Source organism: Aulonocara stuartgranti (genome assembly GCF_965226115.1).
Source record: "Aulonocara stuartgranti genome assembly, chromosome: 4".
Classification (NCBI taxonomy): Eukaryota; Metazoa; Chordata; class Actinopteri; order Cichliformes; family Cichlidae; genus Aulonocara; species Aulonocara stuartgranti.
This window is the reverse complement of record NC_138942.1, coordinates 6,723,445-6,750,331: the sequence shown is the minus strand read 5'-3', so window position 1 is coordinate 6,750,331 and position 26,887 is coordinate 6,723,445. Positions and strand designations below refer to the sequence as shown.

The 26,887-nt window shown below is 39.9% G+C and overlaps 1 protein-coding gene and 1 pseudogene across 2 annotated transcripts; one reads left to right on the top strand and one right to left on the bottom strand.

Annotated features, from left to right (window-relative positions):
- Positions 1-6,532: 6,532 nt before the first annotated feature.
- LOC309705744 (migration and invasion enhancer 1-like) lies at positions 6,533-8,196 on the bottom strand. Its single transcript, XM_082531717.1, has 4 exons — positions 8,065-8,196; positions 7,762-7,859; positions 7,503-7,579; positions 6,533-7,404 (listed from the first exon to the last, which is right to left on the bottom strand). Exons 1-4 carry the CDS (start codon positions 8,091-8,093, stop codon positions 7,321-7,323), a joined length of 288 nt encoding a protein of 95 aa, XP_082387843.1. The 5' UTR covers positions 8,094-8,196; the 3' UTR covers positions 6,533-7,320.
- An 86-nt stretch (positions 8,197-8,282) lies between these two features.
- On the top strand, positions 8,283-16,851 carry LOC309705743 (GTPase IMAP family member 8-like; annotated as a pseudogene). Its single transcript, XR_014280850.1, has 4 exons — positions 8,283-10,446; positions 11,994-12,704; positions 12,836-13,498; positions 14,803-16,851. The product of XR_014280850.1 is annotated as a GTPase IMAP family member 8-like (transcript).
- Positions 16,852-26,887: the final 10,036 nt, after the last annotated feature.

Genomic DNA, 26,887 nt, shown 5'->3' with positions numbered 1-26,887 from the left:
CCCATATGAAACTACGTCGACCGTAAGAGGTGCAGTACCCTCCTGGTCCTCTGGTTGGCTGTTGGGGCAACCTGGCAAGGAATGGGTGGGGGGTGATAGAGACAAACATGGCTATCAGCCTTAGACACCTTGACATAGGGATATCCCAACCCTAATTTGGACGATCCGCCCTCTCAGCATGAACCAAGTCTGGACAGGGACAGCATGAAACAGCAAGCTGTACTTCAGCTTGTCGAAGGAGCACACATGGGCCAAAGAGGGTAAAGAAGGGGGCAATGTACAGTATCAAGAGCAGAGCATCCTACTACGTCAGTTTGTTTACGTACTGGGGATTCCCTCAAATTAGGGGTTGGGTGAGTGATGTGATGGGAACACATTAAACTCAACTTTTTTTTCGGTTACAGCCTTCAAGCTCACCTGGTTTGTCCCTCGAACATGTCATGTGGTATCAACAGGGTGAGACATCCTCAGCAGTTGCCTGGCGGTGGAGGCTGGTAGCTGGTGATAGATAAGCCACACATGGATGTGGCTAGACTGAGAAAAAGTGTAAAACAGATGAATAAAGACACAAAAACAATAAGAGCAACATAATTTTTTTCAAAACATGTGATAACAGCTTGTGGAAGAGCACTGCTAATGAGAATTTACTGCAGTGCAAGTCCAAAAACAAGTGCAGTTATCAGTCAACACACAAAGTAAACTGACCGTTTTCCTGTTCACAAGTCTTCTGGGGGTAAAACCAACCATACAGGCAATCTGAAAAGCACTCCTGTTGGCATTCACTTAAAGCCACAGAACACATGATTGTCATCACTGATAAACTAAATGCATTTTTGAAGGCTTCAGTATCAGTTCTGTATTAAGATATGTGACCTGGGCCCAAGCCAGCATCCCTGCCAGCATCTGCCAACGCCAGCCCCCCTGAGCCTGCGTTCAGTGTGAGTAAAACTGATTAATCCCGTGTGTTTTCCCTGAGACAGCAAATTCCAATCATAAGGCTCTTTCCAGTTTCTTAGCAGGCCAATAATAAAGTGGTGTTTTCTCTTTCTGAGTCTGCAGATTTACAAATTAGGTGTTCTGTTTCTGAGAGGGAGAGCAATATAACTATGTGTTCTTTTTCTGCATTGAGACTGAATGCTGTAGTGTAAGAAAGACTTGTGCTATTTTGTGCTCTTCAGTCTGTACAAGCTGCGTTAGCATCTGAGGGAGACAGTCTCAGAGATTGCTTTATGAAGGGCCATCCAAGACACTGAATCCCAGCTGCCATGCCCCCAGTCATCCCATGTGTCCTGTGCGTCTTTCATTGGGTCCTGCACAGCTCAAGTCTTAACTCAAGACTGTGTGTCTGAAATTCAACAGCGTCTGAGTTCTGGATTTTGTTTATGGCCCGAACTATTAGCATTAAAGCTAGCCTTGGTGTCATTCCTGTCTCCTGTGTCCAATATTTGGGTCTGAAATTCATCCGCCCATCACACAGCCTTAAATATGACAGATCTTGGATCAAGATCACAGTCTTTAAAACTGCAAAGTTTGGCATTGACACTGTGGTTGGTGGAGAATGTGCTGTTAGCGACTAATCTTGCAGATGTTGGTGTATGATGTTATGCCGTTAGCCAGAGATTTCCAAACTTTTTGAGGTGACGGGCCTTTTGTATGACCTCTGATCAAAATAATAATGTGAATGTGTGTTTCAGAGAAATTTACCAGCTTGTGTAAAGTAAAATGAAAAAAATGAAAAATGAAAAAAATTCTGAAAACATGTATAACACATAATGTGCTTTATGTAGCTTTGTTTAAATGTTGTATTACTCACAAATACTTGTATATTAACTATCTGGCGGCCTGGTATCTGGCCGATAGTGGTGTCCATTGATATCACTATGAAACTATGAATGAACACTTTTGGAATTAAATAGTAAATAAAAAAGTGTGAAATGATTCAAAACATGTTTTATATTTTAGAAGTAGCCATTCTTTGCTTGGAGTACTGCTTTGCACACTCTTGGCATTCTCTCGATGAGCTTCATGAGGTAGTCATTGTTTTCCGACAGTCTTGAAGGAGTTCCCTGAGATGCTGAGCACTCTTTTTCCCTTTGCCATCTCAACAGGGTTTAGGTCAGGTGACCATGGAGGCGAGACCATCTGGCGCAGCGCTCCATGACTCTCCTTCTTGGTCAAATAGCCCTTACGCAGCCTGAAGATATGTTTGGGGTCATTGTCCTGTTGAAAAATAAATGATGGTCCAATTAAATGCAAACCGGATGGGATGGCATGTCGGCAGAGGACGCTGTGATAGCCATAATGTTTAAGTGTGTTTTCAATTTTCAATAAATCCCCAACAGTGTCACCAGCAAAACACCCCCAAATCATCACATCACCTCCTTCATGCTTCATGGTGGGAACCATGCATGTAGAGACCATCCGTTCACCTTTTCTGACAGGGCAGGTGGAACCCAAGATCTCATATTTGGATTCATAAGACCAAAGCACAGATTTCTACTGGTCTAATGTCCATTCCTTCTGTTTCTTGGCCCAAACAAATCTCTTTGCTTGTTGCTTTTCCTTAGACCATAAAGCCCTGATTCACGCAGTCTCCTCTGAACAGTTGACGTAGAGATGTGTCTGCTGCTGGAACTCTGTGAGGCATTTATCTGGGCTCTAATCTGGGTTCTTAAAGTAATGATGGACTGTCATTTCTCTTTATTTAGATGATTGGTTCTTGCCATAATATGAATTCTAACAGTTGTTAAATAGGCTGTCAGCTGTGTACCAACCTGACGACACAACTGATGGTCCCAACCCCATTAAGAAGGCAAGAAATTCCACAAACGAACCCTGACAAAGCCCACCTGTGAAGTGAAAACCATTTCAGGTGACTACATCACGAAGCTCATTGAAAGAAGGCCAAGGGTTTGCAGCGCTGTAAACAAAGTAAAGGGATGGTGACTTTCAGGAATATAAAATGTAAAACATGTTTAGAGTTATTTAGCAATTTTTTTCTTTGCTACGTAATTCCATATATCTTGCGTCGTATATTTGATGTCTTCAGTACATTTACAATGTAAAAATATAAGATAGTAAAAAGTAGTCAAAATAAAGAAAAACCATTAAATGAGACGATGTGTCCAAACTTTTGACTGGTAGTATACATACAAAAAAGCTATAAATAATAAACAGCCTGTACCAATAGCGGGGTCTGAAGTTCTGAGACTACCGCTGAAAATATATGTAAATTCATATATACGTGTATATATATGAATTTACAGATACATGAGGAAGTCAGGAGTGGCAGAGAAGTATGTGAGGGTTACGCAGGACATGTAAGAGGACAGAGAGATAGTGGTGAGGTGTGCAGTGGGAGTGACGGATGGGCTGGGATTAAATCAGTGATCAACTCTGAGCCCCTTGTTCTTTGGTGATGAATAGGCTGACAGAGGAGGTCCGGCAAGTCTCAGTGCACTGTGATGGTTGCAGACAACATTATGATCTGTAGTAAGAGTTGGGAGCAGGTGGAAGAGAGGCTGAAGAGTTGGAGGTATGGTCTGGAAAGAAAAGGAATGAAATTCAGTAAAAGCAAGACAGAAAATGTGTGTGAATGAGAGGGACACTGGTATCACAGTGAAGATGCAAGGAGCAGAGTTGGTGAAACTAGATGAGTCTAAATGCTTGGGGTCAACAATCGTAGACAATGTACAGTTGACAAAAGAAGAAGAGAGTTCATGCAGGGTGGAGTGGGTGGAGAAGAGTGTCGGGGTGATTTGTGAATGAAGCATAGCACCAAGAGTAAAAGGGAGAGTTTACACAATGGTAGTGAGACCTTCTATGACAAATAGTTTGGAGATGATGGAACTAATAAAAAGACAGGAGACTGAGATGGTTTAGACATGTGAAGAGGTGGGATATATTGGACAAAGGATGATGAATTTGGAGCTGCCAGGCAGGAGGGAAATGTTTATTAGAATAATCAGCTTAAACATTTGAATGAAAAGTTTATTCTGTGAATTTAAAAAAATCTTAGCATTGGTCTGCTCCCTTTGGCTTCAATGGCAGCACCATTTGAGCTGCACAGGACTCCAAGTCAGAAAGATGTGAAAATAGTAAAATGCACTCATAAAGAAATCACTGTAACATATCTAAACAGTAGAAACAGAAAAACCGTGTTTGTCATTTGTGACTACTTGGATGCAGTCCTTTAAGATAGACACATGTCAGTGTGCTAACAGGGGCACAGTGGCAATGCTAACATACTGAAACTACCAAGACAATCTAATTAGAACTAAAGTCAAAGTCATCTGAGGAGGCATCAAAGTCAGGGGCTCAAAATAATCATATGTCTAATAAGTGTATCTATCTGCTCTACTTTGATTTTTTAAAAATCAGACTTGTGGTGTACATTAGAGGTTTTTTTTCAAGTTTTCAAGGACTCCCCTTAAGCTGACAGTGTGAGCTCGTCAAATATGTCTTCATACCCACCAGCTAGCTAGCCAGACAGTAAACAGTAGCTGGAACATTTTTTGAAGTGACTGATTTCAGAGTTTAGAAACACTGGCAGAACTACTAGCAACAATGTGTTTGTTTTACGGGCTTAAATTGCCTTCATGCTTATATATGGAACTATGATTATGCATGATTATGATTTTATAGCTGCTCTTGGCCAGTGGGTTGTGAACTCCTGGTTGATGACCTGGCATTGAAGGAATAATAATTGTCTATGAGCGTAAATACATAAATATACTCCACAGTGAGGGAAGTGGGCCCCAGCCAAAGACACTGTGGCACTGTTATCAGCAATTGTAGAAGCTATCTGCGGTGGCCATGTTTCTACGCATACAGTATACAGACACTCCCAGGCTTTGTATAGCCTATTTGATTATGAATGTGTGTCAAAAAAAAAAATTTTCATAAACATTTAGGGAACTTCAGGAAAATGTGACAGCAACATGAAAAACTTTCCATTTGTGGTGGCATAAAAATATGTGAAATAAAAGATTGTACAGACTTGGAGGAGAGCCTCATTATAGCAGTTTGAAAATCTATAACTCAAAGCAGACTTTTAGACTTCTTAATCTGAAAATGAAAGATAAAAGAGAAAGAAAAAAGAGAAGGGGAACGTTTGCTGAAACACATCACAAAATGTTGAAAAACCTGTTTGCAGTTATGTGTGAGTGAGCTGTCTTACAACATATTTATGTGTACAGTAAATATGAAAAATATTCATCTAGCGTGCCATCTGGTTTTTGTAGTCACGTAATTGGTTAAATGGTGTCACCTGAGTCAAGACATCTGACTAAAGTATATGGAAGGTGACACTTAAATACTCTTTAGAGGCACTGCACATTTTCAGTGCCCTTATTGGAGCACTAAGGCAGCAGAGATGAGCTCTATCAGGATTACAACAAGCAGGCTGATGGGAGTTATCATTGCAGGCCAGAGCCAAACACCAAAGACACACCTAGACAAACTATGCAACACTTGATTACACAGAATACCATTTCTTATTAAAAAGCAGTAAAATATTTCAATGCATTTCTTTTCAAAATAAAAGCCTAATCACATTTATGATTCAATTCATAATTACATTAGTGACCTTTTAATATTTGCCTTCTAAAGTTTGCTAAATCTACCAATCCACAAATAATGAGGCCCAACATTAACTTTCAGCACATTTGTTAAGACTGTGTGGGTCTTCATAAGCTTATGAATGGACAGTGTCCTCAGTGCATACATACAACCTGAAAATGCATTCAGAGCCTTGGTTAATAGTATCGCCTTTTTATGTATAAAAACATAGTTTATAGCTAAAAAACAAAACAAAACCTCGAAGGTTGCGAGACTTTTTCAGACAAGCAATTTCCTTATTTGAATTCTTTCCGCATTTGACTTCAGCGTGACACTCTTTGACAGAGGGTATGCTGGAGGCAAAATACTTGTGATGGTAGTCTTTGTTGAGTTTGGCGCCCCTTAGTGCAAAAAGTATGGCAAACAACTTTAGAACCAAGTTTTATTTATTTTTTGTCTCTAGCCCTGCTTCAGTATCTTTATGCCACATTTCTGTGTTAAATGTTGTGCCAAGAAACCCACCAATGGCAGGTTCCATCTGATCTGTTCGTTCGTGTTAAATAAGTAATTATTTCATTTTCCTATGGAGGTGAGAGAAAATAAAAAAAACCCACAAAACAATTAGCATGCATAACAATAGGAAGTAGAAACCTGGAGAACGGGGTCAGTATTTATGTGAGGTACCCTTAACAAGTATGGCCCTACACCCATTTGTGTCAGAGGACAGAGACAAAACAGGAAAAGCCTGCTCAACTCGGCTGTAAAATAGTTGGCAGTTTGTGTGCGATCCTCCCTAGAGGTTGACAGCCTCGGCCCACAGAGGAAAAGCTGTTTTGCATGCAATGAAAAACACCTGGTTACCAGTTCCAAGAACCAAATACGTGTGAGGACAACAATCACATGCAAGCATTTTAAGAAACCTATTAAAGATAATAAGACACCTTTAATTGTGAAAAAGTGACACACGCAGTACTTAAAGAACAATTGCCTTTATTTCTTGCTCCAGTTTTAATATCAGAAAACAATGCAAAAGGATTTATGGAATATGAGCTAGCATCTAGTATGTGAGCTTCATAGACCAGCTGGTGACGGCCCTTAGAAACACACATTTCATGCGAAAGTACTTTACCGAAACAAATTAGAGCAGAAACTTGGCTAAGCTCAGGTGCTGCAGACGATAGCATCATTACGTCCAATTGTTTTAATGTTGTACTCCTTTCAAATTTGATATGGATTAAAAAAAAAAGAAAAAAAAAAAGTCAAGATTCCCTTTGCATCCACCAAGCCACAAATATGACAATGCAAATCTATTCAAAACCAGCAGAGTGAATTACTACTTTATGAAAATGATGAAATATCATAAAAATGCTTTAGTGACAAATTATTATGCATAGTGTGGTGCAAAGATAATGTATTTCCATTTGTATTGTTCCAACAAAAAAACCAAACAAACCTACAGTGAGAAACAAAACAACTAGTCGGGTAGAAAATGACAGGCAATAGGACAAAAAGGTGAATTCCCTCCATATCATCTGCAACATCATCTCCCTGTCTTTGCTCCTATGATGAGGGAACTCCAGGGACAGATACATCATACCATAACCTTTAATAGTTGAAGCAACGGTAATCATTAATACCCCGGAGGACCACTATGGGAACAGAGAGAGGAGCCATGAGGCAGAGCAGAGTTTGGTTTACTGCTAGTGCTTCTCTTCTGGGTGTGTAAACCACAGCTGCACGGTTGTGTAGCAGTAGGGAGGTTTACATGATGACGCATGGAGCGCGGCTTTTGGTGATCTTCTGCAAAGGTTTGCCATCATAAGCATTTTGAATCGCGTGCATGACCTGTGCCAAGAAATACACAGTATAAGTGTACAATGACAATAAAGGGCTATTCTTTTCTAATTGACATATGATAGGCAAATTGTATGCACAGTACTTACGTCATCCTCATAAGGGAATCCACCAGTTTCAACCTTGGAGAAGACCAGGTGCCCATTGATTTCAATCTCAAAGCTACCTATAATACCAAGGGCAGCAGAAATAGGACGTGAGAATGGCGCTTTGATGATCTAAGCTCACAATAAAGGGAGGGGCGGAATTTAAGGCTGGAGCTATGAACTCGTGGTTTGTCTCATCTGATATGAAACAAACCATGAGTTCCAGCTCCAGCTTTATCTGCAGCGATCAACGATGACTTACCGGTTCTTCCCACGAAACCTGTCACGTCCGCATCGCTAAACTCACCCTTGACAACACGGGCGAGCTCACGATAGCGGGGCTCGTAACCTCATCCACCACTAAATTAAATAAAAACACAGGTGCGTAAGAAAATCATACAAGCAAAAGCAGAATCAGCGCTCCTTACTCTTGGCTCAGGCTGCTGCCTGCGCAGGCACCTAGCTTAGCTATGAGCTAGCCAAAAGTGAAACTGTGTTTAAACTGACAACAGACAAAAAGTTAACTGAAAATATAAAGAAAGTACGTAATATGAAAAAAAAATACCAATATTCCACTCTGACTTTGACCCCCATCGTCGCTGATCCTCTAATGACCACAGAGCTTCGAACGTCTGCTTTGGTAACCACCGATTGTGTAAAACCAAACCGGAAGAGGGGCGGAGCTTATTTACCCCACAAACCAAGAAAAACCTGATCTGTCGAGAGAAGTCCGAGCACAGAGCTACACAATACATTTCTTTCTTTAAAAAGAAATAAATGTTAAATTAATTTTTAAAAACATTAAACTTTAACTAATTAGGTTATTTTGAATGGCTTAACCGGAAGTACTGCATGTAAATATCATTGTTAAAGTGCAGAAAAAAAGAAAATAAAAAAAGTGCAACGTTAGTGTTACACATTAATTATTTGAAAGCTAATTAGAGTTTTAGCTATTGTTTCATGGTTTGGCGGCACATTTTATTTGATTTTATTCGCTCATCAGGCGAATAAAAGAATAAATAGAAGCAGGAAACAGGAAAACCTAAAATTTGCAGTTAATTTGAATAAAGGCATTTAGTTACATGGCGACACTACAGGATCCCAAAAATTGAGTGTGATTATGGTGTTAGTTTTTTATTTTATTTTTAAAATGTAATGTCCCGTGATTGCAAAATTACTTATTAAATGTTTTAACCCCCAAACCTCTCTGAGTATTATGAAAAAAATACAGTTTTTGTTTGTGTGGAGTAAATGATAAATGGTTATTAGTGTTTATGGCAGGCGTGTCTCATTGCTGACTGCAGATGACCTTCAGACTCTACACACTACCATGACTCCTTCAGTGTCTGCATTTTTCACACAAAGGCTGGAAACATGGAGTAGACGTGAGAAAATGATGATTGTTTTATACATTACAGGCTTATAGACAGCACAGATTTGGAGATGGCAACTAGCAATCTGTCAACATGTAAGTGTTAATATATGATTCTCCTTATTCACCACAAAACGTACACAATTATGTCTGAAACCCAAAGACTTTGTATTATTAGTGTCATGAAATGATTTCATAATGTTTCATTAACAAAGAAATTGGTCACAATGGATTGATTAGTGATGTTTCCACATTGTTTTGTTCATTTTTGTTCACTATAGTTTCATTGATAAGTAGCATGGAGTTTAATGCTGTTATGTAATACAGTGTTGAAATGTTTCTATTAATCCATGATGAAAAAAACCATAGTCAGCCATAAGGTATATAAGCTTTAATAAATCTTTCATGCTTCATATTTACTCATTTTTATACTTGCCTCATGTTCTAATAGCTGTTTCATTTATCCTTGGTTAATTTCTTTCTTCTTTGTTTAGAAGAAGTATCTTTAAAGCGTCTTTTAGTGCAATGCTGAATCAGGGGAAACTGCACCCATCTGTGATTCAAAGTGGCCGCACCCATAATAAAGCATTGCTTTAAGGCCCTATCACAGAGAAAATGGATGCGTGATATCACAATTTACTCCCGCACAGTTATCAAGAAGGGGCTAATTAGTTGTAGAGTGTGAAATGATTTATCTTTATCAGGGTGAAAACATGTTTTGGGATCTGATATAAACAAAAATACTTTTAAATTAGTCTGCCTTGTTCTTGTTGTTTGAGATACATGCATTTCTGATTTCAGTCTTTTTGATATTTTATGTCATGGATGGGAATTCATCAACAAGTAAAAAAAGAAGATTTTGGGATTAGCTTTTCATTCTTGCCTCTTTTCCTTAATGTGTATTTCTATTTTTCTTCTTTAGTGGATGGTTGGTGTACATCACAGTTAAAGATTGTCCTTCTTGGTGGCAGAGACTCTGGAAAGAATGCTGTAGGAAACTTAATCCTGGGTAAAGAAGAGTTTGGCACAGAAGAGAGGACTTTATGCTCCAGGAGGATTGGGAAAGTGTCCGAACTGCGGGTCACAGTTGTGAACACTCCTGGCTGGTGGTGTGACTCCAGTGCTCAGAACACACCTAAGCTGGTGAAGAGGGAGATCATGTGTTCCTTATAATAATTAAGGCAACCTCTGTCTTGTCAGAAAAGCGTCGGAAGGCTTTGGAGGAACACGTGGCCCTGCTGGGTGACGCGGTGTGGAGTCACTGCATGGTTGTCTTCACCTGTGCTGAGAAGTACAAAGACACAAATTCAGAAGAGTATGTAGAAAGTGGGGGAAAGGCCCTCTGCTGGCTCAGTGAAAAGTGCAGCCAGAGGTGTCACAGTGTTGTCCCGAGTGATAACTCTCAACGCACAGTGCTGCTGGAAAAGATACAGAAACTTGTCACAGAAAATGGAAACAGTGTGTTTGAAATGGAGGCAAAAATTTTATGGGTGAATGAAGAGGAAAAGAGAGAGATGGAGGAGAGGACTCGGCTGAGGTTAAAGAAAATGAAAAAACACAGATCTCTGATACAAAGTGAGTTGATGTGTATGTACGTATGTATGTGTGAAAGTTATTAACACATTTGTTGAAATCTTAAAAGATGAAAAACAGAAAGTAAGAATAATCTTCAGTGAAAGAGGAAGTAATGAAAAGACAAAGTACTAACACAGAGACAAAAAGACCCATTAAACAAGATGACAGTGAAAAGGGAAGACAGGAGAGAAAAGTAATTAATACTGAAACCAGATAATAAGGGAAACATTGCAGGTGTAGCAGAAGGGATAACAATGAAGTCAAAGTGGGAACTAAATTCTGAGACTAAAAGTCATCATGTAACAGAACATTAGGTAATGACAAAGAATAATAAAACAGAAGTGCAAAAAAAATAATCTTTAAACACTAGAGTAAAAATAAAGACCAAACAGAAAAACAAAATTAAATATATTAAACAAGAATACAAAACTCAAAAACACAAAAGCTAGACCCTGACAGTAACATGCAATCCAGTTTACTGAAACTGTGTGTTTTGGAAAACCCTTCGGGCAGTTTTTGCCCTGACGCAACTGGCAGATGTCATGTAACCATTTTGCAAAACTCAAAACCACAAGAAGCAGAAGTTTCAAAAAAACAAAAAAACAAAACCTCACCATGCACAGATGTCATTTCTCCAACTGAACAACTCCAAATTACCTCTATTTGTTTGTTAAATTGTGATACAACCTATATAACCCTCAAAATCTCATTCTCAACAAAACTGTTTGCCTGTGCTTAAAATCACACAACCAGCTGAGGACTGATTACACACTAAAAAAACAGAACACAGTGTTCACTACCCGTAACCGAGGTCTTTCCAAATTCGTGTGCTGTCTTGCGCTTGTACAAAAGTTACAACACACGAAATAAAAATTTCCCTACGGCAAATTTAGAATCATGAGTTAACTTTGCAGCATATTTTTTGTCTGTGGGAGGAAGCCATGATGACTGTGCAAGCTCCACACAGAAAGGCTCCAGCTGACCACCTGAAACCTATAACCCTGCTGTTCATTACTAACCATAGTTGGCATCAACCCTTAACTTCCCTTTTCTGGACTCACACTCAACTGTTAAGCTGTATTAGTAGCAAGTGTGAACATTTATTTTAGTGCTAGTTGTGTTTCTCTTCTGCCTAACATTATGCATTGTGCATCACGAGTGAATCCCTTTGCCCAGTGTGTCATAGTGAGCTATTAGTGTACACAGAATTTGTAAGTGTTTTAGTAATTAGGAAAAAAACTGTAATAGTACCAGTAATCTTCCAAAACAGCTGAGAGCTTTAAGAAAGAGGTCCTTTATATATTCTGTGATGAAACTAGAAAGTTCAGAAAGCTCAATCCATAGCCGCTTACAGCAGAAAACAGTGTTGGCTACAAAGTATATGTCCAAGAAACTTCCACTTACTTTGACTGCTTCTTTGCTGACCATCGCCACCCCAAATGTCATCTGGAACATACACTTAAAATTGTGTCTGTGTAGGTGTGTTTATTGTGTCAATATAAACACAATCTACTTAACCAACCCTTGTTCTTCTTTACTTCTCTCAGATAAGTCAAAGGGAGTTACTAACATCAGGATTGTGCTCCTTGGAGCTAAGGGTTCTGGGAAGACTTCAGCACTCAACACTATCCTGGCAAGAGAGAACAACCCTAAACCCATTAGGACAGTCTGTTGCCAGGCTGGACAAGAAATGGTGCTTGGGAGACTGGTAACTGTGGTGGACACACCAGGGTGGTGGATGAACTACTTCTGTGATGAGAGCTCCAACTTTGATCGGGGGGAATTGGCGCTGAGTTCTTATTTTTGTCCTCCGGGACCTCACGTATTTCTGCTGGTGATCCGTGTGGACAGAGCATTCACAGAGACCTGCAGAAGAGCAGCACAGGAGCATCTAGATATGATCGGTGAACACATCTGGAGTCACGTTATCCTGCTGTTTAGTTTTGGGGACTGGCTCGGAGACACGCCTATTGAGCAGTACATTGAGAGTGAGGGAGAAGCTCTGCGGTGGATTGTTGAAAGATGTGACAACAAGTATCATGTTCTGAACAGTAAAATGAAAGATAAGGAATTTCAAGTCAGGGAGTTGATTGCAAAGATTGAGAAAATCATCACTAGCAGTGACAACGGCTGCTATTATAAACTAGAGAGGAAAGTGTTGGAGCAGCTGGAGGGGACGATGCGAAGAGAGAAAGAGAGAGCCAGAGAAAGGCTAATGAAGAAGAAGAAACAAAGGCAGATGGCAAGAGCTCAGCTGGGTGAGTTGGATAATTAACAAAGTCAACAAGATCTTGTTTTACTCATTTTAACAATATTTAATTTAGCAGCATGGTGGCTTTCTGTTTAGATTTTTAGAAATAAATAAATATATAACACTTCTGTTTGCCAGAGAACCTCGAACCTTTGACAGAGCTGAGAGTCGTGCTCATTGGTGGCCCAAAAATAGGCAAAAGCTCCTGTGGAAACACCATCCTCAGCAGAGACTGCTTTGACACGGCTGCTCAAAGTACTTCCTGCACCGAAAGGAAGGGAAATATCTGTGGCAAGATGGTGGTGGTAGTAGACACACCAGGCTGCCTCTCTGTGACATCGGACTTCTTGAAGGCATCCTGTGCTATACTTCTGGTTGTCAATCTTAGCTCGTCGTTCAAAGATACCTGGAGGAAAACCTTGCAAAAAGACCTGGAGGCAGGTGGAGATCAGTTATGGAGCAGATGTATGGTCCTGTTCAGCTATGGTGACATGCTGGGTGACACAAGCATCGAGCAGCACATTGAAAGCGAAGGAGAGCCACTGCAATGGCTTGTTGAGAAGTGTGGGAACAGATATCATGTTTTAGACAATAAGAACTGGGGAGATGGAGCTCAGGTTAAAGAGCTAATTGATGTGATGGAAGAGATGCTGGTTGATGAGAGGCAGGCTCTTCTTCACAGAGGTGATCACATGTGGAAAAGTTTTGCTTCAGCTCAAGAGCAGCAGATAGGCACAGAGCCACTGTGCAAAAGGGGACCAGAGGATTTCATGCGCAGCAGACCTGAGCAGTCCAATAACTGTGAGTAAACCTAATGAAACTATTTCTTTTATATGTCTTTTGAATTTGCCAATGGGTTTAAAGACTATTAACAAAATGAAAATTAGACAGCATTATGAGCTAATTTAAATAGAGAAAGTAAAAAAAATGCACATAATAAACATCACAGAGGAAAACACAAAGAAAGACTCATTTAGTATGTGGTCTATGTGTTTTATACTGTTAATAAATAATAGTCTTAATTAGGGATGGGTATCGTTTAGGTTTTATCCGATACCGGTGCCAAATCAGTACTTTTGAAACGGTGCCGGTGCTCAAACGGTGTTCAAACCGGTGCTTAAAGAATGGAGAACACAAAATTGGTCCAAAAACCTCTCATGTTCAGCTGTTTTTTGTAAAAATATAACAATGTTAGCCTTTTCTGCAGCTATGGGGCATATATGGTATCACTCTTGGCTGGAAGCAGTGCTTAAACAATGGAAAAAACACAAACTTTGTCCTAAACCTCTCATGTTTAACTGTTTTCCACTTTTTCTTTGGTCATTTTAGCCTTTTTGGCCAGGGTGAAGGGAGTATCTGCCATCAAACAAGAAGACAGCCGCATGTAGCTATGATGATGTTAGCTAGTTCACCTTACATGCATTAATGTAATAACGTGGTTAGCCTACTCAACGTAAATTAGCTACTCACGCAGAGAAGAACGGCTGCTGCCACCATCATCCGTCATCATTTCTGCTACACTGGCAGGGCTAGGGGCCAGGACTCTCCTCTTCGTGTTTTTGGGGGATGTTGCATAACAGGCAACCCACCCGCAGTAGATGTGCTCGGTGTGAGGTCTCGCAGCAAGCTATCAAATACGGCGCATTTCTGGGCTTTAAAAAAAAAACGCTATGCGTCGCCAGGTGTTTCATCGGATTTGAGGTGTTACTGTGATACTGTCAAAGGAAGTATCAGCTTAAAGCACTTGTTGCAGGCTGCTGAGTTTGCATAGTTTGCAGTGAAGTACAGCCAGACTTTTGACCGCTTCGCCTTGGACATTTTTAATCTGTAGCTCTGCTCTAACAGAACGTACGTACCTGGCCCCGCCTACTATCCTCGGAAACGTAAAATGATTGGCTAGAATCTAAAGTGTATCACAGCTCAGGAAAAAAAAGCACCGAAATAAAGCACCGAAATGTGCGCTGCTTTTCGGTCTGGTTACTACCGTTTATGTCAGAACCGGTGCCATCAAGGCACCGGACACCGGTACCCATCCCTAGTCTTAATAGTGAAGACTTTTTGTTGCTCACAGGAAATCACATCAAGTGTCATTATTTCCTTCACAGTGCCTGAATCTCTCCCCTATCGATCACCAAAGCTCTCAGAAGATTGTTCTCAGTTAGTAGCGTTACCAGCAGGAAGAACCACAGAGTTGGCTGGATGCATCATTGTGGACCAATATCACTTCATGTCCTATATATTCTCTCCGCTTTCTGGCAAACAAGTACTGAGGTTGCCAAAAGTGACTCAGCATGTCCCATCTCCTGCTCCTCACAACCACCTGAGAGTGAACAGGGAGGGTCACATGGATCCCATCCCACGCAGACTTGAAACAACGCATCTGGTTTCATCTCAGACACAGAACGAGGCATGTGTAGAACAAGATTTGATCAGTGTGCAATCACTCTGCCATCCTGCACTGATAGAGCGGACTCTTAGGAGGGTCTCTGAGTCTGGAGGCCTGCAGACATTCATTGATCAGCGGGGCAACAGCAGCCTGGAGGAACTGGAAGCCTTCGTTGACTTGCACTTTGAGATTGTGTGGGAAGAAGCCATGAGATCATGTCAGCCGCCTGAACCGAGCCACGCCGTGCCCGAGCAGGATAATGCTGTTGGGGAAGCTGGAGAGGAAGTGTTTACATCCATTCACAGGAAACTTTCAAAGCTGGAGCTGCTTGAGGAGATAAAGAGGGATCTGGCAGAACAGAGAAAGCGCGTGGAGCAAATCTGGAGGATCATACAGCAACTTGCATACGAAATCAAACAGGGCCGTAATAATACACGCTAATAAAGGGGTCTCAGTAATAACAGAAACAAAGATCAATAATAAAAGCAGAGAATGGAAGAGAGAAATTGGTATTTTATCGAGTGAAATAAAAATTCAGAAGCAGTTTTTGGGAGGTTTATGTAAATAACAAGAAAAACTAAAGCAGATTTTATGGTTTTTATCCACAAGATGGCGCTATTGTATAAGGGAAGGTTGGGTAAACCATGTTCCTCTCACTCATTTAACTTTTTTTCATGGAAAATATTAGAAATGGATTATACAAATAGTTTCTGTCATCATTCATTAAATCTGATGTAACACACTGATGACTACACCTCCAGAAAAAAAGATCAAAGGTTAAAAATTGTTAGAAAAACATTTAAAACTGTCATAAAATCAAGGAAAAATGAAGATGCTGTTTCTTAAGTATACCTTTACCTATGGCATACTTAAAACAATATTCCAACTTCTATATAATAAAGTGACAGTGTTTAGATTGTAGATTTACAACAGGCAGCTTTAAAAATGTGTCTAGTAGACAATGCCACAAGTGAGCGCATTTTAAATAAATAATTATGAAAATTCTTGTTTAAATATGGAAAAAGACAGTTGAAGATCTTGATAATCACAACCTAATGTTGTCCAAATATCTTTCTCTTTTTATTATAATACTATAAGAGCACAACTTAGGGAGGAATCTCTGTAGCGTTGTAGATGAAAGCAGAGAAGATTGTACGTCTAAATAAAGAATATAGCTTCTTGCAGAATCGTTAAAGCCTTCAAAGATTTAGATTTGCTGTGTTTGCTTATGCAGGTGTCTCCACGTCTACTTCACCCAGTTTTTATTCAAACACTCCAAAATCCAAGAATCTGACAATGGTTAACAAACAGGAAGTCAATCCTGCTTACTTTCTTTGCAGAGAAAATAGAGAAATTGCAAAGCTTACATTTAAAGTCTTTCCGCCCTCCAGTGTTTATCAAGGGCTTTCAAGTGAGTCACACACAGACAGAATGCAGAGGCTGATAGGGCTCTGGCAAAGTAATGCTGTGAAAGTCCACTGCTTTCAAGGCTAACTCTCAGATCTTTCCAAATATACATGTATGCCAACACCAGGAGGCGGGTAGCAATTTTTGATGTAGGTAAAAATTACTGATGTGTATTCTGAACCTAGATGCAAATATGAAACAAATACATCTGACATCTGAGGCCTCAAAAGTCTGGTGTGGTCATTCTTCCCAAGCAACATCACTGTGTTTCTCTTTATTAAACATGCATTATTCAACTTTGGAAATAGGTGTCTCCACATGGTAGTGAGAGATAAGACACCTGCTGCCTTCATGGCATGGTAATGCTTTATACTTATTGCCTTATTACAATGTTACTAGTGCGCAGAAAGCTATGTGATGCCAGGGCACGGATTCATGGATTTAGATGAGACATGGGATACAAATTTAAACCCCTACCTGTGGTCTCTTTGTGTGAACCTATTGTAAAAAGGATAAAAAACAAGTGATGAAAAATCAGTAAGGACAAAAGTGATCATGGTGACTCACTATCCTATTTTGAGTGACAAGAAAAAAAAAGTCCACAGCCATATCAGCTAGTCTGTGAGTTCATATTAGTAACCTAAGGCTGGTGGGAAGAGCCCTAGTTTTGCTGCTATTTGATCATGAATTAGCAAAGTGTCGAAACAAACCAACATTTTGACTTGAATGTGAAACTAGATGATAAGCCATATGTAGGGATGTGATCATGTGGACCAAAGTTCAAATTCAATTACAGGACGGGATAGTATCCAATAACTTTTGAGGCATTTCACACTAACCGCACATGCTGACCCCAGTGCGGCCCTAGAAGAAGAATTACAGGATCAGCAAAGAATTTGGGATTCATCCTTTGGGGATGGAAAATGTCTTCAGTTATTGAGATACCTCAGTCACGATGAAAGCAGTGGAATTATCAGCTGGCCTCCAGGCTAAAATGGACTGAAGCTGTGCACCCATGATTTGGCAACAGATGCTCCAACTCTGTAATCAGTGAAACTGGCTACTGAGAACAGGGTATAAGTGGCACATATATACTGGGAAAAACAAGCCTTATATCACAGTGGCTATGCTGAATGTGGGGCAAAATGTATCTCTTTAGTGGTTACACCTGCAGCACACTTTCTGTATTAGGACTGCACACACCTTATGTGAAAAAAAAGAAAAAGAGAAGACAGGTCTGTTTGAACTTTTGGCACATGCACACCTCTTATGAGTTGCTCTCATGCCTGATGGATCCACGGATGGTCGGCATATGCAGAGCATTCAGTGTAGCAACGGGGTCCAGACTACAGAATATTTATCATGACTGCATTTGAGAAAAAAGATTGATTTGAGAGACAATGCAGAATATATGTTGGTCTCCAGGAAGATGACAGGTATTAACCTCTGGATGCAAGGTTTTAAACACACTATGACCTGCACAGTTGTGTGTATGGTCATGGCCGTTTACTCACCTAAAGATTTTTGTGCATAAAGACACACAATTGTTGTGGAACTCCTGTGTATTAAGTTTTTTCAGTGCTTGTTACTGGGCTTGTTCTCCGATTGCAGCATCACTCACTCTCCTATCATCCACAATTTTATTTTGTTATGGATTTTCCTCTGCCAGCCTCAGCTCTGCACTCAAACTTGTACTTATTATGATAGCTATGAAAAAAGACAAAGAAATCTAAATGTAGGGACCCAGGACAGGGATGGAGACTTTTCGAGGATGGAGTTACGGGAGGCATAATAGCAAAGAAGTGATTTGTCGGCAATCATGGTCTATTTATCTCTGTCAGTCTTCATCTTGCCATTTTCTCTCTTTGCATTATACCTTTATATCATTAGTCCTTCAATCCTCTCTCCCTCCTGTCTTATCATCTATCTTCCTCTGTTGTCAACATGTCATTCCTCTACTTTATTCTCCCGCTGCCCATTTTCTCTCAGCCTATTCTCCCTTTTCTATCTCTCCACATGTCTTTTCTCTCAGCCGTCCCATTCTCTCTGCAGGTCTCCATCTCATGGTCTCCCCTTCCTTCTCTCAAATCAAGTCGTGAGTGTTCAGCCCTCCCCTCTCATTAAGGGAGTTCTGTAGCCCAGGAGGAAGTGCAGTAGAAATGGATCCCCCCCCTCTCTCTCTTCGTTGTGGAGGCTGTTCAGGAGACAATTCTGAGCCCACATCCATCTCCATTAGTGGGACAGCACAGCGACCGGCACGACCCCCCCCCCAGCCGCTGCCCCGTGTCACGTTTCACTGCCTGCTATTTTTCCAGGTGGAGAGAGAAAGCCGGGCAGAGGGACGGCAGGGTAGATGCTGGGAACGGGTCTAGAGAAGAAGGAAGAGAGGAATGATTTAGACCTGGAGTAAAGAAATCATCCGTCCTCCACTTCTTTTCATGCTCTGATACACTGACTTCCCCTGGGGGTAATGTCTGGGACATGACGCAGTGTCCACCAGTGCACCTCAGCGGGAGTACTGAAACTTTCTACCTTTTTAAAGAAAGTCTGCATGATGATCTCACAAGTGCTTTAGGCTTACATAGCTAGTACAGCACAGAAACAGCTGCTATTAGGCCAGGTCATGTTTGTGCGTGCTACAGCTAAATGGTGAGTTTAGCATTAATCCGACAAGATGACACTTAATTCTATCAAGGCTGTGATTAACAAAGGCTTTTCCACAGAGACATACAGGGTATTTAAGGGATTATTTTAAATAGTAACTTTCTCTTTTTGTTTTTTCTCTTTAAATTCCACAGTTATGCCACTAAATTATGTTTTTTTTTCTTTTGGGGCTGTTCACGGCAATTTAAAAAAATACTTTGGCTAATGTTAGATTTTAGTGTTAACCAGCAATGGTTGTGACTCATGATTTCTAGCACAGCACAGTCATAGACTTGCAGTAGTAACTTTCTGTGAATCCACATTCCATCCATCTGTTCTCTACCACCTATCCTTATCAGGCTAGAGTATCCCTGCTACCACAGGGCGAGAAGCAGGGTACACTGTGGACAGATGGCCAATCTGTTGCAAGAGTAACACAGAGAGACAGACAACCATTAACACATTAACACCTATGGCCGCGCATAGACTTAACCCACTAACTCTTTTGGACTGTTGGATGGAGCCAGAGAGAGGATGCAAACTCAACACAGAAAGGCCAGATGGTGGAGTGGAACTTGCTGTGAGGGAAAGCACATTCTATCCACGTTTTCGTGATTGATTTCATTTGCCACCAATCTTTTGGGAATTTTTAACGGAAAGATTTTATAACTTTTGACTGTAGTACCAAGAAATCCTAGACTGTGTATAAAAGACTGGTGTAGCCACTGTGATGTTACCTGTTTGTTAGTGAGTTCCTGTTGTTGGTAAACGTGAAACATTTTACTTTTTCTGCAATGGCAGAATCAAGTGAAATTGTTAATCTAATCTGACAAAACAAATGACACTCCCATTATTCTCAGCAGTACTGCAGTTGAACCTGGTCCCAATCTTCAAAGCAACTATTCCAAAGACAAACAAGACTGCAAATTTACTGTTTATTGCAGTAATTCTGGTGTGGTCTCAAACCCCCATTTCCCCTCGTGTGACTGTAGCATTATCGTGCCTGGAATCAGAATTTAGGTCAAAGTAACCTGGTTATGAGGAAGCATAAACAGCATGGTCATACACATGCATCAAGTGTCTGTAGTAAAGAGTCTTTTGTGACCACTTTCAGGTGTGCATTTGCAATTTGTGCCATGAAGCAGAAACACTGCCGGCTCTGTCTGTGGGGATCTTCGTGTTGTGGATCATCACTTGTCATGAGAGCTACCACCAAGAGATCAAACAGAAGTCTTCATAGTGAAAGAGCCATTAGTCTCCAAGGCTGACCAAAGCACCTGCTGTCAGGAGCGTGGCCAGGAAAACGTCTTTTTTCCCCCCTTCCTAACAGTCACAGGGTTACACATTGTAAATCTGCTCACTGGGGTCAGACTGTCAACGTGGAGTTGTAATGTGCTGAGGTGTGTGAAGAAGACCTTTCTGCTGCATAAATGACCCAAACTTTTGCTTTGTCAGTGTTGCCTAAATTACAATGCACTGAGGTTTTAGACCACACCATGCAATAGCTGACCACACACACTATTTAATTTTTGTCTGTTCAACTTCTCTCTCTTTACCAAAATGAAATTCGAATAGCATTCTACGGTGGCCCTGAGAGGCCAAACGGACTGCAACTTAAGAAAACACCAGCAATAAGAAAAACGCTGCAAAAGCAAACAAAAATAGAAAAAACGAAAACAGAAATAGGAAAAAACTGATTTCCAAAAGCACAAGGGAAGTGTTTCTAGGGAGACAATAACCTGACGGACCAGTTGCAATAACTTAATCGCACTAGGAGACCCTTAAAAGAAGTGAAGGGTCTATCGGTTTTGTGAATAAAGAAAAGATGAGAGTTAAGTGTGTTAGCCTAACTATTTGCCTAAAAATCCGTCATCAGTATTATATGAATAATGAGATTAAAACACACTTACCTAGCATGTTTTGGTTCCTCCAACTGGTCCGTCGGGTTATTGTCTCCCCAGAAACACTTCCCTTGCACTTTTGGAAATCGTTTTTTTCCTATTTCCGTTTTTAACTATTTCCGTTGTGTTTTGTGTGCTTTTGCAGTGTTTTTCTTATTGCTGGTGTTTTCTTAAGTTGCAGTCCGTTTGGCCTCTCAGGGCCACTGTAGGGCATTACCACTGGAAGAAATCCAGTACATATCAGAGCAGCACATGCGGTCAGAATGTGACTTTTGTAGAACCATCTAAAAATAATAGCAGCTGTGCTGGAAGCAGTGCAGCTCACAGAAATGACCTTGAAGGCAAGATCAACCAAACTTAAAGGTACGATTTCTGTTTTTCATGGACAGGGTTATGGAATTGGATGATAACACCATCTTCAAGAATGACCATTCAGAACATCTACAGACACTGGACTTTGGATAGTCCATTTGACACTGTGCTTGATTAAGTTGGATAGATAAAGTTTAAATTCTCTGTTTTTAGATTTGTCTGACAGGGCTTCAACTCTCAAGTGCACAACTCTTTCATATCAAACCTCTAGGAACTATTATATCTAAATATGCAGTTTGCTCTATACGTATTCTAAGTAGTGTCATGGCTCTGAATCCTCAATACATGTAGAATATATAAGGGAAATAAATACTGTCCTCTTTATTTTTTCTCATTACAGAGCTTAACAAATTTATTAGACCAACACCCAATTGACCTGCCCTAAATTAACACGATAATAAAAACATTAATACCCCAGTACATGCAAGCTCTGTAATTGATATTTTAATGCCAAAATATAAAATTTAATGTTTTTTAAAGGCAGAAAGAAATACTAAATAACATTCATATTTTTAACTTACAGCACTCCTTTAGTTGTAATTCTGTTATACTTCTGGTCAAAATCAATGATGCATTAAAATAGCATCACTGTTTACTGCTTTCCTGATACAGGATGCTTTAGAAGCTAAGAGCTTTGATGAAAATGTTGTGACAGAGGCAGTGAGAGGAGTATTGGGTTGACTTGGGATGGAGAATAAAGGGATGCATGATAATCAAATACTGTCTTTGTTTTTGTTGCAGACACAGGGCAACATTTCTCAAAAGTCTTCAGCTGTTTCAAAACTAGTTTAACCAATGAAACACAGGACATTAATGTGGGAACCCCTGTGCTCATTAAGTCCTCTTTAAAATGTCATTTAGCTTGTGGGAATTTCACTAAAAATATTCAGGAGTACTATGAATATATCCAGGCTTCAAACATGGAGATGATGGAGGAGTTTGTGTCAGAAGTAAATGAGGTACTTTTGGCTTTGCTGCCACCTGGCCCAGACCAGAACAGCTGCATTTACACACTCACACCCAGGCCTCCCCATTCCATCTTCCTAAATTCATGTCTGTCATTTTGCCCCATCAGGATATGCCGGGTCAGGGAAAACCTCAAGGGCAAAGTTCAGGAAACAATTAAGGAAAATAACTGCACGCCAGTTGAGTAAATTCCCATTCCATTTTGAATTTGTGTCTGTTTCTCACAAAGTCTCACTCGTTAAATCATTAACCCCGTGACTGGAGACCAATAAAGTAACACAATTGTATGTTAAAAATTTAGAACTGCTTTGCAAGTGACTATTACAGGACCTATTACGGAGAGTGAAATGAGAGAATAGCTCCCCGTAAATCAATCAGCGGTGGCATACTGGGTTTGTGGTCTGACCCTGAAGTGGATTTCACCTTTAGACATTATCTTCCCACTCTGGCCAGGCAAAATGCTTCCCCAGCACTTTATTATTGGAACATGTCAGTAGCACTTAAATAAGATATATATCATGGATCTCTTATAACTTAACCACTATCTGTGTGCAGGATTGCAGTGTAACACTGGAGCTTGACTCCTATAGAAATGCAGTTTGGAGTCCAAATACATATGAAAACGTTTTTTATTTAATAGCTTTTGAGCATCATGTGTGTCTTTGGGCCAGTGTTTTTTAACTTGGAGACTCCACTGGATGATATGGTAATTTACCATGAAACTTTGTACAGACACTCACAGTTCACAGACAAAACACAGATAAAACACACTGCTGTAACTATCCATGAACTGTGAACTCTAATAACACTTGGGTGATCATTTTACTTTTTCTTCTGATGCCATCACCGGGTCAAAATTTCAGTTTACCCAAATTCTTTAATTTATACCCAAATGTTAACCAGTGCCATTCCCATCACTCTCATCTTTAAGTATCAGCAACTCAAGATGCTGAAAATGTAAACATTACCCATCAAACACCAGTACATTACTGTTATCATCGTGATCATGTTAATGCAATTTAGCTCAAAGTACATCATGCCTAAAAGGATGTACATACAGGAAGAGGCTGGCACCAATGCAGTGAGCGGAGACCATGTAGTGTAAATTCAATTTAGCTTAAGCTTACCTAACCATAAGCTACATCTTTCTCTTTGTCTTGCTACTTCAAGAAACGGTGTGCAAGAAGTCACAGCTTTAAATTATGAATCTCAACTTTAACCTATTTTAGGCTCATTTTTACTTTCAAAGACATGATGGTAGCACCCTCTTGTTAACACATGTAGATTATTTTTTATATAGCAACAACTAAGGCAAAATGCAAAAGTGGTGGGTAAACAGCTAAAGAAACCCCATGATTCAAAAGTTTGCAGAACCTCCTTTTGCAGCAATAAGTCGAGGAAATTATTCTCAGTATGAGTTTATCCATCTCTCTCATGTTTATGGAGAAGTTTTAGTCCACTTTTCTTTACAACACTGATTCAGTTTATTTACTTTTGACTCCAGAATTGACTTCAAATTGTTTGGACGTGGCCTTATAACCCTTCCCAGATTGATGAGGAAGACAATACTGAATTGTTTCTTCGTTAGCAGTGTGTTAACACACACCTGAATACAGAGGTATTCACACTTGCTGATAATCAACTAATCAAGTGTATGTGATTATTAGTACCTAGCTGCTACGTATCCTTTTAATTCCTAGTAGCACTTAGTCTTCCCTCCACAGCTTCAGCATTTGGGCTTGGTTTTTGTTAGATAAATAATACCACGGTGTAATATGTCATATGCCGTTGTATTTACTTGGTAATTAACAGAAGATTAAAAAAAAATCCTGATATGTAAAACCTAGAAGAGGGTGTAGTTTCTTTTCTCCACTGCAGTTTTCATTAGTGACAACGTGTCTGAAGCACATTGTGTCCATGCTGTGAAAAACCTCTTGACCAGATTCTCCTGATATTTTTCAGATTTCATGAGTGAAAACAATCATTTTTTACTGGATGTTGATTTCTGATCTTTAATCTTTTCTTTATGGTCTTGGAAAGAAACCATGTGGAAGTATTTCATTCAGAATAACTGCTGTGGTTGGTTTTGTGTAGCCTGGCTTGCAGCTATCCAGACTGCGTGTGGTTGTGAGTCATAATAAGTTACATCATATTTACATCATTTTGGGCGTCACAAGAAACATTTTTTAGAAACCATTTATCAAGAGCACAAATATACTGATGTGCTTATTTGCTGTGACACATGAACACATTAATAGGGGTTATTTTATAAATGGCAGGATCCATGAATTTAGTCTGGTTTTTAAACAGTATTTAATCATGTGCAGCTATTTGACAGTTCAGCCATTGGTCTTTTTTTTAGGCAATAAAAAGGTTGGCTGAGTGGAGAAAGCCTGAGGTGTATGGCTTGAATAACAAAAAAACATATAGGAAAGTGAGGAGGTTATTGTAATGTGTAATGTGAAAAGAGGGATACAGGGAAATGAAATAATGGAAAAAACAGGGACAGGAAAGAAAACCACGCCAATGAATACAGATTTAATGTTCAGAGCTGTGAATTATGACAAATGGACATATACATTACAGACGCACATGCATGCACGCGCACACACACACACACACACATGCACACACGAGTTTATTTTGTCTCTGTGCCGAGGATTTCCAGCACATTAGCAACCAGCCATGTATGCCGTTTGAAGGAAGACGACTTGAGAACACAAGGCCTTTGATCACTGCCAGTGAAACAGAAAGCATGATGGGGCTGAAATGCAAGGCTACCACACACCTAACACACACAAGCAGAGAAACACAAACGCCTCTATCAGCCTTGCTGCTGTTCTTGCATGCAGTGGTTGAATCATATTAGGACGTAAAAACAAAATGCACACCCAGATCCGCGTGCACAAAAACGGATTAAGTAATTAAAACTTTCGTTACTCAATATTTTTTCATAGTATTGAGCTGCTGTGGAAGATCACATTCTAGATGTAAAGGATTGGAGGAAGGTAGAGGAAGAGGATCAGGTTTTGTATTATTGCTATTCAATATCTTCCACCCAGCTAATCACATTAGTCTCTTTTTGGTGCCCTGCTGTCAATGCACGTCCTTGGATTGCTCTCAGTCAACTAATCCCTTTTTGCTAACACATCTATCCTTCGCTTTGCTCCTAGCACTTCTTTTCAGATTTTCTTTTTCAGATTTCTCGACCGCTTCTGTCTCATTTCATATGACGTCAACTTTCTCCCAGATGCTTAAGAAATCAGAAGACCATCGGTGGCCTTTATGATCCCAGGTTGCACATAAAGGCACACAAAAAGGACATCATCCTCCCTTATTCATAGACATCAATTTGTGCACCATGATAATAACATTTCTGTTCGATTCAGAAGAAACGGCAGTCTTACGTACGGCGGTGCTCGATGCAATCTCAAGGTGCAGAGCAGGTTTAATAATGCCATCAATATTCCATCCCCATCACCTTGAGTGAAACAGCTCATCCATTTGGAGGATAATAGTGGTTAGCTGAAGCGTCACCATGAAGCAATTGAGAAAAGCAGCCAGATAAGAACTACTACTCCTTTTACAGTGGATCAGAGAAAGATCTTATCTGAGACAATCTTTCACTTCCTACGAGGGAAGTGAAAGATGGAGAGAGTGACAAGTGCTAATACGAGCCATTCAAAAGTGTTTAAGAAAACTAGACTTTCATGTCATTTTCAGGACTAGCAAAATGATCAAAGCAGCATCTCATAAACAATAAAACATGACAATTACATTTTAAGTACCCATGTGGAGTAATAAAAGGCAGGAGATGAGTATAATAAAATAGCATTACCCCTCTTATCCATGGCTAAATTCATCTCACTCTTCTTTTTCTCGCAGTCAAGTTTTACAGTGGTTAAAGCCCTAAACACAAAATCGTCATTCTAGATATTACAGTGAATTATTGGTGAAGAAGGGCAAATATTCAGTATGCAACCTAGTTTCCAGAAAAACACGAATGCAGGCTAAAAATTTAATGAAAGAAAATGATTGTATTTGTGATTTTTTTAAAGTCTATCTTTATTGTAAGACAGTAAAGATATTAAATGTTAAAAATGAAATAAATGTTTTGAATTATGTAAGCTTAGTTTGAATATTTATGCCACATTTATTAATGCAGGGCAGATTTAAAAAGACAGCAAGAGATGGTTTTTAATTAAAAGAGACAAAACAACTGGGTGACTATACATTTAGGTTAATTAGTAATGCCACTGGGTATGAAAAGAGTATGGCTATAGGTACATAGCTCCTAACTATACATCCTTCCATACATTTAATTTCACTTTTTCAAGTCAGGGTCACAGTTGGGCTGAAGCCTATCCCAGCTGTCATGAGGCAAGAGGCACTGTACACCCAGAAGAGCTTTCTAGTCTGTCACAGGTCCCAACTGGTCAGCAGATTAAAACCCAGGACCCTCTGTGAGGCAAACACTGCACCACTGTACTGCTAGGGCTCGAAGATTAAAAAATT